The sequence below is a fragment of the Tachypleus tridentatus genome, chromosome 2, assembly GCF_004210375.1.
Source record: "Tachypleus tridentatus isolate NWPU-2018 chromosome 2, ASM421037v1, whole genome shotgun sequence".
In the NCBI taxonomy this organism is placed as follows: domain Eukaryota; kingdom Metazoa; phylum Arthropoda; class Merostomata; order Xiphosura; family Limulidae; genus Tachypleus; species Tachypleus tridentatus.
The window spans coordinates 92,779,300-92,791,970 of record NC_134826.1 but is presented as its reverse complement, the minus strand read 5'-3'; the positions used below and the strand labels follow the sequence as shown (position 1 = coordinate 92,791,970).

The following is a 12,671-nucleotide window of genomic DNA, read 5'->3' as shown; positions in this document are numbered from 1 at the left end:
GAGGAAAAGCCAGATACAGTCCCAAAAATTCATATCCATGGAAAGCAGGGGTAGAATAACATGAAACAAACAGAGACAAAAGTAAACAAACCTGATTAATCAAGTTAACAATGACAGAAGAAGGTCTGAGTAAATCCCTCAATACGACACACAATTGAGAAGCATATTCAGGAGGGGGAAAAAAAGACTGTCCAAATTATCATCCTTCCTGTAAGACACTCTAGGCACTGCTATAACAGAATACTTCTCAGGTGGTGATGAATGTTACATGAAATTATACAATTTCCTATGTAAACTGATAACCATGGGGCTAACCCCAAAGATGTAGATGGTAAATCTGCAGGTGCAGTAATAGTAGTGGTAACTGTAACTACTCGAAACTGCAAGTGTCTATAAGTGCTTCCTTACAAAGTATAAACTGAAGCATATTAAACAAAATGTATCAAGAATAAAATGCACTGAATGAAAATATAAAGAAAATTATGAGCAAAAACAAAGAAGACTTAACAGCAAGACTGCCAATCAAAAAGTTACTAATACATGAATACTTTAATTTTTAAAATTCATACTCAGCACTCTCTACAATGTTAGGATTTAGATTATGTTACATTTTCCTCGTGCATGAACTTAGAAAGTTATATTCTAAAGAACATAGGTTTATTATTAGTACTTTGTATTCAATTGTGAAATAGGCCTGATGAATGTCACTGTGGTTGGTCTCAACTGTTACAAATGATTAATAAAATTTTAACTTAGATATTTCCTGCAGGCCATTTGATTTTATATAATTAGTATTTTCAAAATCTAAGCTGGGTATATTATGCATCACAATATGCAGAAACACCTGAATGCATTTCCACAAAGTGATAAGCCTATGGCTTTGAATGAACTACACACATATATTTTAGACCTAAATAAGTCAAGAAACCATACAAACTGTATTTAAATTAATGGTAATTTTTTTAGGAAATTACACTCAGGTTAAGTGTTCTCTGTATGAAACATTTTGCAAAAAAAAAACAAAAAACTTTTAAATCAAAGTCAGTCATCATGTGATGATGACAACATTGTGTCATTGTGCATCATATACTTTACTTTGAAAAGTCTGATTAAGCAAAAATTTATTTGTATGTATAACTGCTTCACTAACTCCTTAAACGTTTTTGCTATGTTATATTTAATTAGAATGTCCATAAAAGGCCCATGCCAGTAATGGCTTTGGCCAGTGTTGGTAACAAAGTATACTCCATCTCAAGATACACAATTTTTGTGAGGCATCTGTAATCAAACATATAAACACAAGCATATTTAAAATGTTCTAAATAAAATGGTATTTGGAAATGCCTACAGCTTGGGTGTATAGATGCTGACAAAATCCTGCATCAGCCATGTTGAATGGAGTAATGTTTTTTTGCATATGCTGTAATTGAACACCAAGCATGTTAAATCTCTCTGTACAGACTTAGTCATTATTAACAACCTATTATGTAACCATGAAACTATACATAATTTTTAATGTGGAAAATATAATTTCTTAAAATTGGCAGTCTGTTTAATAAACAAACAGTTCTTTTGTACATAATTAAGTATCTTTACTATACATTTGGCTGTGAACTTGTGGAGTCCGTGTATGACTGAGGCTCTAACTAAACTGAATGCAGAGCGATTTTTGCATTAAGATCAATTTATATTTTGCATTTTTCAAATTTTACTTACATTGTGATTAGAGCCTCAAAAATCAAGTTTTCCAAGAAAACTTTGTATTTTATTTGTAATTTTCTCTACACTAACACTATATTGTCTCAGTCCCTTTAACTGATCTTGTAACAGCCACAAAAGCATTAAATAAATCTAAAATAGCTTTTTTTTATTTCTAGAATGACTGATAATTTTAACAGAAATTACAAGTATTTATTCTAAACAGCCTCTAGTTTACAGTAGTTTACTTAGTTTTATTGTTCCTTGAACTGTGTCTAACTACTTAACCTTTATAACAAGCTGAAAAACACCCAGTGAATGCATACCTCAAAACACAGTATTGTCAGAATTGTTGTTTGCACTTTACATTTTGAACATAAAAAAACATATAATTCCCTAATATTATTATAAATTAACTGCTTTCCTAACTAACATATGAGTATATTAAAATAATTCCCTTAGTTGGTCAAGCTGTACTCAGCAACAGCAACTTTGAATCTGTGCACTAAATAACCCGAAAGCTGTTGTGAGAATGATCTAATATTATACAAAAATCAGTAACTTAAAACCTTCTCTTTCGATTTATAATAAATAATAAGTAAATGTCACAGAGAATTACTGACATTTTTTGAAAACAGTATGTGATAAGAGGGTGTGCCATTTGGATTGGACTTCTGGATTTATATCTAAGTAAAACAGGATGACTGAAGACTGTAGGCTAGATTATGCTTTAGCAATATCTATAATATAAGTTTCCAATTTTGCATCATCAACCAGATGCTCAAATAGAGATGGAAAGGTTATCTAATTTGTACAAAAGTTAAGATTAAAAATCTATTCAAATATTTACTTTACAAATTACAACTTGCATAATATACAAATCTGATTTCATAACTATATTTTGTGGTATGTCCATGTAACTACTACAAAAAGTATGGATGGATCTTCATCAAAATTGCTATAGAGGTCCATTAGGTCCATGAGGAGATACAAACACATTTTTAATTTCATATTTTGTGGTTTTTATGTTCATTTTTTTGCATTTTTTACTACTACCTCATCAACTATGGTTGGATCTTCACCACATTTAATAGAGAGGTTCATTAAGTTCAAGGAGACATACAAACACATTTCCAATTTTATATTTTTGTGGTTTTAATGGGTGCTTATGCATTTCTCACCATTACCTGACCTCTTGTGGATGGATCATCCCTAAAATTAGAATGACGGTTTGTTAGGTTCATATGGAGATTGTTGCAAATTTGCAGTTTTACATTGTGTTTTGCAGTTTTTATGGGTATTTTGCATTTTTTACAATTACATATAACATACGCAACTTTTATGCCCTAAAATAGCATTTCATTGGTCATGAATTTATATAACTTCCATCCAAGGAACAGATACTCCAGCTAGTTTAAAATAAAGAAGTTAAATTCAATATAACTCAGTAAAAACATTATGATATGAGCATTTACTTACCTGTGTCCAAAGAGTTAAACAACTACTTGATATTCACTACCTGTAACTCAGTATTGGATGTATTAAATAGCTGACTTAACACATTCAACAGAATTACATGAAACAACAATTCAGTTTTCAATAGGAGTAACACTAGGTTTAACAAATAGTAACTTACTGCATTCTCCAACTGTAAATCACTACTAGGCTCTCTTCCAATAGCCCACAAAAGACAATCAACATCTGTTATCATGTTTTCATCTTTCAGCAACACTGTTAACTTTCCATCATGTTGCTTCTCAATATGTTTGACCTAAAAAAACATGATATAAATATCAATTCCTTACCCACATCTATTTAATTTTGGTCATCTACAGTTTTATGTTGACACTACAGCCACCGGTTATGAGCAATAAGTGTTCACAACAGTAATTTTAGAAGAGAAAGATAAGAACATAGAGAGTAACACAAAAGCATTGCAAGTTTCCAAGACAGTATCATTTTAACTGTTAGTAAATGCAAATGAAACAGAGTTCTAATTGTAAGTGTGAGGAGAGTAACTAATATGTATCCTCTACCTACAGTTTACTAAGTGTAATGAACAAGTTATGAACTCTCTCTCTCTCTGTGTCATGTCTGTAAAGGACAATGGTGATTGTGGTATTTCATGGATATCATCTTCCTGAGGCACAAAGAATTTCTAATGTCAATACATTCACCCATTTGGACACTCTTGTCCAAGTCAACCTCTCTCTTCCATAGTCTCTCCTTCTTTCAATCTTTCCAATTAGGACTAAATTTCCAATTTTTTCTTTCCCAAATCTATCCGAAAAACTCCAACTGCCTTCTTATGTTATTCATGAGCTACCTTCCACAACGTATTCTTGATAAAATATCTTCAATTTAGATGCAACTTTCCCAACTTACCTTCAAGATACACATCTAGAACCACAACTCAACTGCTTCAATTATCTTTTTCACAGTGGACAAAACTGTACAACATTCTAATGCTTGTATGAGAATTGATATAACCTAAAATTCTTATCTACACCTCCATGGAAGTTTTAATATCTCTTTTGCCATCCCTATTTTCTCCATTTTATTTCAAAAATCATATTTACCATCTGATGTTATCCAGCCTCCCAGGTAGTTGAAATTGACCTGCCTTATCTACTTTGACAACATACAAGAATGATCTTATTTGAAATTACCATGCATTCTATTTACCTACAGTTAACACTTAAAACATTCTTCTCATCAATGTTTCCTCTATTCTGCATAACCACACAACAACCAATCAAGTGCCTTGCACAACCTCAGCAACAGTGAGGAGTTTCAACACACTAATGACCTTAACAACTCTGGCAGTAAATAGGCCTAAAACTCAAATAACAAACTGGTAGTAGTGCAAAGCAGCTTACTTATCCAATAGGGTTGATGGATTAAAAATACACCCCCTCCACCAAAAACTAACAATAAAAAAACTGATAATGCACATCTCCACATTGTGTTGATGTGTTGCACATGAAAAAAATTCATTCACACATGGATTGAAAAAATTAAAAAGGAGCATTGTTTTCACTTTCACTGAAAACTTCATCTAAAATTTTCTGCAGCTTATCTTCTGAAACAGCTATTAAAACTGTGTCTTCAGTATAACACAAGTTGTTCAAATTTTGCCCACCAGTGATCAGACATGGTAAATCCTGAATCTCCCTTAGTATTTTGTCATTGTATAAACTAAAAATATCATATAAAAATACACAGCCTTGTCTAACACCTCTCTTAATTTGGATGAAACCACTTAATCCATTTTCTACCTTCACTGCTGCTGCTTAATCTCAATTTTTTTAATTCTCAAGTCTTTACCAATAATGTCCAGTTCTTCTAGTAGTTTTCTTAATTTCACATGCTTGAGTCTATAAAAATTTCATATTGCCCTCTCAAAAAGCATTCACATCATGAAGATAGCATTTCTTACACCATAATCTTCAATAAAACTACACTGAAAATTTGCAATCTCCAGCATTTTGCTACTTCTAGCTCTTATCATCAACATTTTTAACAGTATCTTTGTCACATAGCTCATCAAACCAATGATTCCATGCTGTTCACATTCAATGGCTTAAGCCTTTTTAAGAAGCAAAATAAAGAACGATTTGCTAAGAATCTCGGGTTTTCATCACCTCCATAAAACTCACTGATAATAGTTGTTAACTTTTCTATAACAAATTATTTTAAACTTTTTACATCTTATTGTAATTTCATTGGTTCTGTAGTTTATTGGTTTTCATTCTGTTAATTGTTTTGCATTTTTAATTTAAGAATTCTCAATATGTCCATGCTCTTTTTATGGCTTTTCTTCACCAATATTATGGAACAAATCTTCAAAATTCCCTATCCATCTCTTAAGTATTTGTTCTCACTTAATACATCACCATTCTTAGTATTTTTGCATCCACTAGCAGTGCACCTTGCTTTACATGTGATATCTTTGATATTCCTATATGTTGATATAACATCTTTATTCGTTTAAATACAAGTTATTAAAAGTAGGTATGCAAAGGTTACTTATACAAAACATTTTATGCATGGAAGATTAAAATATACCTGTATATAAGTATGTGCTTGTGGACACTCTTTACTTACCAATTTTTAAATTTAACAGTGTGACAAGTTAAATTAATGCTGCATGGAAAGAAAAAACCTTTTCAATAATTCATTTAAGTGAATCAAATATTCATATTATACAGCCTGCTGCAAGAAACATTTATGCTACAATATGAAATATATAAGTAGTGTATATAGAGCCTTGTTATTATTTAAATTTGTTAACTGATTAATTATTGTACACATTAATAGATTACAATAAACTAATAGTTTATTATCACATGACAGAGTCAACAACTTTCACCATGAGCATTGTAATAATCAATAATGCCAACCATATTGTGATCATTCATATAAATAATCCATTAACCAGATTCAAAATCATTTTTACACCATACAATTGTTACCGTTTCTGGAATTATTATCCATGTTACTAGGGAGAGCATGCCAGACATCTCTACATAAGTGTCTTTCACCAAAATATACTTTTGTTTTCTAAAATAGTGATCAAATAGTTTTTACTTTAGTGTATGACAATATAAAATATAATTTTATTGAATACATAAATATAATCTTTGTGTATAAAGCTGCTATAATGAGCTACTTGCAAGTATGTATCTATGCTGCTTCAATAGATTGATTAATCACATCTAATAAATGTTTGACATTTGAAGTTAAATATCAAGTTTGTTTCATGACAAAGTAAAAGAAATGATGAAGGTATGAGAAAAATTAGTAACAAATAAATGCATAATTAACTATTACTTTACACTAGCTCAGAAGTAAATATAAGGGCTTATAACACTAAAAATCAATTTTTGATAACCATGATGGGCAGAACACACACACCACTGTGTACATTTGTGCTTAACAAACCAAACAAACAAGGACTACATTAGCATTCATTCAAAAGCTGAAAATGTCAACTTTATTCTTCTAATTGACATAATGTGATATGGAATGCACATTTTGTGAATTTAACAAATTCAATATCTTTCAGGTTTTTATACTTAAAACAGTTAGTAAACTCCCCACACAAGACAAACATTTCTATTTCTGCCTTGTTTTATTTAAAAACATTTTATTTTAATGTTATTAATGTAATAACTTTTACCAGAACAGCTGTTGAAATTCATTGAAAACATTACAATTAAGAGTAACTTGTCTTTGCTAAAAGGTGAACAGCTTCTATGACCACACTGCATTAGGTCATCAACTGGGTATTCTCAGTGTCCACTGTTTTTGGCAATTTAGTTAAGAACACTAGGCTAAATAAAAATAAGGAAATTACAAAATAAAGCCACAAGCAAATTAAATAAAATTAGCAAACTAAAATAATGTATAAAACTGAACTGAAAATACAATGCAATATATGCCTGTTACAATCAAGCCAAAACATAGAAAATTATATTTAAGCACATAAGAACTCAAAAAATGCAAAGCAAAACTGAACATAAAAAAACTAGGCTTCCCAAGTGTCCATTTTGCAACTGAAAAATTTTGAATAAAAATCTTCTCCCATAAGAGCAATTTATACAGTTTTGAAAATATAACTACTGAAAAACCTTGTGCCAAAAATCTAGCACCAGTAGTCACATTTTTCCACCTTGATGAAAATGACTACTGTTTTCACGTATTATATTGTACCTAGCTAGAGTTTTAGAATAAAAAGGCAAAAAGCAAACAAACTGTAAGATGGTTTTCCTTTCTGCTGCCTTTTTCTCTGATATTTCAATGGCCAACTTTGTTTACCATTCATTCTAAAAAATACAAATATGAAGCCCATCACCACAATGCATACTACTTTTGTACAATAGCAAAGACAAGAGTAGCAGTGAATGTGAATCCAACTGTAGCTGACTAATAAGTTAATTTGTATTGGATTTCTTCGACAGATCATAAATGTAAGCTTTTATTATAATGTGGCATTATACTAATAATGTAAAACATATAAAGAGTTGTATTAAAATAGTGATTTATTTTATTAATTCTGTGAACTCCTTTACACGCATCTCACCATGTCTGCAGTTATATTTGTACAAACAGACTCCTAATTATCACTTTCAGATTTAGCTTTGTAATTTATCAGTCATTTAAACCTAAAACCACCACAACTAATCACACCGTTTGAATACTTTATATAGCTAAAGAGATACATACCTGTTATGTAATCTCACTTTCAAGGACTTTGCTTACAGATTTTTGATTAATACATTTCAACTCCACCCTACCCTAATCATCTACACATAGTGGAAACTAAATACAGCAAGAAAAGTATTATGCACTCTCTATACATAGTAATCCCTGACACAAAACTGAAGTAAAGGAGAGCATGTAAAGGAGTTCACACAAAATCATGGTAAGTGGTTTTTAATGAACAATACAATTTTCTCTTACTCTTTCAGTTTTTGATAACAACAGATGTCTTGGCTGTCGAGTCATACATCAAAGACTGCTATTTGGATGTTTTATTTTTTTTAACAGTATCAACACATTTCTTTTATGTTGGGTCATCACTTTCATGTTTTACTTACCTTACATTACAACACCTGAGAAACTTTCAATTCACCTGTAATCATGTAAACATGTTTGAGAATCTTTAAACAGTCTGTATGTAGAAGATAAATTTCAACCAAGTTATTACCTGCTTTCAAGGCATGATACAGTTGTTGTAACTTATAAGTGTCCATATTAAATTTGTCCACTTTTACTAAAAGTATTATCTTTTTTTATTGAATCATACACTTTTCATATAAATCCTTCTACATATAGAATTTGTTTACATTATGTTTTCAAGAGATTTAAGCATATCATATGCTGTTGAGTGTTGTAAAAATTCAGTACCCATGAATTTAATTTTATTTCAATTACATACCACAATTGTGTTTGAATTCACCCTTGTTCGGTTTGTAATTCAGTTTAAACTTTTATCATAAGATAACAAAACTTACTTTCTCTAAATGTATTTATTAACAGCTGCTTAAAATGAGAATCAATACATTTGATCTGAACTCAACACATAAGAACTGTTCTGTCGTCACCTTGCTATTTTTTCAATGCTTTAGAAAATTTAAAATTGGAATGAAATGAATGACAACTTGTTCTGTATCTTGGTTATTTAGTTTTTAGGAATACTGAGTTCAAAGATAATTATAAGTATCCATAAAAAATCTGGCTCCAGAATTTTCCTGCCAATAATATGATGAATGAAGATAGTAAAAAAAAAGAAGTAAACAGAAAAACAATATTTTAAAGTCATATTTTGTCTAACTTAACTCTTCTAGCCAGTTTTAAGATTCAATGTGGTTGGTCTTCTACTGTTACTAGTGTCAGAGACCAGGTAGAAAACATCGATATAAAACGCATCGATAAAGTGCGATAATCAGTTGGGCGCGATGGGGTCTTAGGCCCCAAATTTTTTGGGATTTCTACAGAGGCCGCCGCTTAATATTACCACTGCTTAATGTAATCAGCCGGTTAATGTGATCAAAAATCAAAAACCAAATCCACTTCAATCTTTTTGTATGGTTTTCACGCCGCATATTGTGATCAAACCCCGGCCTGCATGTAATAATTCCTGGCGCTGTCAACTGCAGTAAAGTACATAATCTGCCAGTCATAGGATAGCTCTCAGTGCGTAGGCAAGAATTATCAAAACTTTATTTTCATTAAAACCACAAGTCATCCTTGATCAACCGATGGATGACGAAGGATGAGTCATATACACTCATACACCAGTGACAGTGGCATGAAGTGCTGCAAACGATAGCGTCAATGTTGAAACCATATAAATTTCTAAGAAACAGCTCGCTCCCAAGAAGCTTTCAGACGAAATAGTTTCTTGGAAATCTGTGACATCAGCTATTCCCTTTTATTCTAATATCGCCCGAATAACTGAAAGGTCTTGTAACACCAGCTCGTAGGCAGAATTTCGTCGACCGAATCAATTTTGTTGTGAGTGAATGGGATAGTGACCATCCGGTGGCGACAGACTGCGATTTTCATATTTTTTCAACATACAGCATATTTATACCCATGGAGAAGAGAGGCACCAAAAGGAATGCTTACACAGTACAAGAGAAGATACAGATTGTGCAGCAAATCCGGACCGGGGAAGCAAGGACCAAGATTATGAAAGAAATAGGAGTTCCAGAGTCTACACTTTGAGGTTGGCTGAAGAATGAAGATCAACTGAGAGATTTCTGCAACCAGGTAGACAGAATGACAGGACTACAGAGGAAGAAAGCCAAGACAGCAGCAGACCCAGCAGTGGACATGGAAGTTTATGATTGGTTTGTGAGACTTCGAGCAGACAACATTCCCATCTCAGGACCCATGGTCCTTGCAAAGTCAGAGAAGACCTACCAGCAACTATACCAGAAAGATGACCCCATTCCAGAAGAACTCAGGAATTGCATCACCTCAACTCAGGCAGTACAGTACACAGAACAACTTCTATATTGGGCAGAACACCACAATCTAGGAATTTGCAAGATACTACAGATCCAGGACCTAATGAGAACTGCGAAGAGGATGCGGAACCAAGGAGGAAGACAACAGAAACTTTTGGAGGCTTTTGAAAGAAAGAAGACTACTGAGTAACTATAAATTTGTGCATTTCAACTTGTTTTATGTGCTTACTATATTTTATTGTTATTAAATTTTTTGAAAAATCCGTTTTTGTTTCAGTACTGAATTCGTATTTTAAACTTTGCCATGACATTTTTTTATCTGGTAATTATTTGACTTCAGTTTGTACTTAGATTTTAATAATTAGTAAATAAATTATCAAAATTAATTACTATATGTATTAACTTTTAAAATTGAACTAATTTTAATCAGTGTCTAATCGTAAAAAGATCACATGATTGCTCTGACGGAACTACTTTTAGAATATCAGCCCCCATCAAAGTAATGAATTGATAAATTTCTTTAGAATTCTGCTTTTTACATTTAATTTCAGTCTTAAAATTGAGTTTAATAAATAAAAAAAAAAAGCTATATCATTGGTGTAAGTAGTTTTGTTTGTTTTTCTTTATTTCACTACAAAACGCGTAAATTTTGCATTATCGCTCACCCCGAGGGTAAAAAAAATATATAATCACATCGGTATAAGGCGCAATCAGATACAACGCGGTCAAATTTTTTGGACCCCAACTAGCGCCTTATATCGATGTTTGACTGTATATGTGTCAAAGTTAAAATAATTGCTAAATTGAGCATATATCACAACAGGTTTAGAAAATACCTATTCAGGTAATTTTTCTAAATTTTTGTGTATGTGAAAAATAGTTAATGATATCCATGTAAACCAGACCCAGAAAGATCATAAGCATGAACTAATCCTTTTACTTAGGCTACATACTATACTGGCATTTCATAGAAGCTTGTAACAGTTGAACCTTGTATCTGTGATTATTTTGTAGGGTGGAACAAGCAATCTCAAGGAATGATGCTGATACATATACAAGACATATGAATTATGGGTTTTTCTCCACTGTATACATTATTTAAACTAGTTGTTGATGTTGGTAATCTTTTGACTTGAGAATATTATGTCAAGAACTAGGTCTGACTTTAAAGTGTAGTGTTAAACTATTTTTGTAAAACATTTGTTGGGCAGAAATTCAAATTTAGTAAGAAAGAGTACCACTGACATGACATACAGGAGTAGGCATATTCTACCTTTAGTAAAAGACTAAGAAAAGGAGTAAGACATGAATAAAAATAAGCAAAAATGAAATTGAATATAACAATAAACTTATAAATTAATAACTAAAAAACTCTCTTGAAAACTAAATTTTGTCCAATGATTCTATTATATGGATATAGTCTACTTCACACCTTCCACAAAATAAACTTTTCAAAATATCCTAGATAATTAACAATCTTCCTGACAACATTCTGTAGAAAACTACCACACATCAACAACTCTCCCCTTTTACTTACAAAATATCCTGTTACTCTTTTACTTCTTTTTCTCAGTAATTAAAGAGTAATTGTAAAAAAACAAACAACTGATCTAGTCAACTCTTTTTACCCTCAGGTAAAATCAGGCACAGCTTTAAGCTATTCTTTTAACCAAGTAATTTCTTTCACTTTAACAACCTGATATCAAAACCTCAGATTTGTGGACTCTACATTTTTATATGTGATAGCTACCAATCTACCTTTGAGAAGCATAGGTTTGGCTTGTTTGGAATTTCGCACAAAGCTACACGAGGGCTATCTGCACTAGCCGTCCCTAATTTAGCAGTGTAAGACTAGAGAGAAGGAAGCTAGTCAACACCACCCACTGCCAACTCTTGGCTACTCTTTTACCAACGAATAGTGAGATTGGCTGTCACATTATAATGTCTTCACAGCTGAAAATTTCAAGCTTCCTCTTCCTGAGTGATCTCGCTGATGGTAGGAGTTGATTCTGAGAGAGAAGTAGCTCATAAACAAAACATAGCTGCAGGTCTTTCTTTACATTCTCATTTAATCTTTGAAAGCCATGAGTTGTTACACAACTCAACTGAAAGTTCTTCAAGATTAAAGAATTTTCTTTTATTTCCCTCCATAATCTTTTTGTGTATACATTTCTTAGCCAGTGTTTTATGCAGCTGTTTGATGCTGTTTTGCAACAAAATTATTTCATTTTTACTGTACAAGTTCCCAACAGTATTTATTAAATGATTCAGTAAGTGGTAGCATCAACTAGGTCAGAATGTCTGGCTTGATATCAGAGAGATATTCATCTACACTCTAACTACCTTCACCTAATATGAAAGGAAAAGAAAAATGGTTAGAAACATACACAATAATAGGTAGGTAAAATTCATATACTTCTCAAATTAATTTAACTTGCACTGACATCCTCTTATTCATTTCTATTTTTTAGATATGATGATTTGAAGTAAATA

At 31.8% G+C, this 12,671-nt stretch overlaps 1 protein-coding gene across 1 annotated transcript in view; it reads right to left on the bottom strand.

Annotated features, from left to right (window-relative positions):
* LOC143244552 (glutathione reductase, mitochondrial-like) overlaps window positions 1–12,671 on the bottom strand; it is a 78,147-nt gene that overhangs the window by 15,947 nt on the left and 49,529 nt on the right. The window contains exon 8 of the mRNA XM_076489466.1: window positions 3,335–3,469. Coding sequence (XP_076345581.1) covers window positions 3,335–3,469 — 135 coding nt within the window. The remainder of the gene's footprint in view (window positions 1–3,334; window positions 3,470–12,671) is intronic.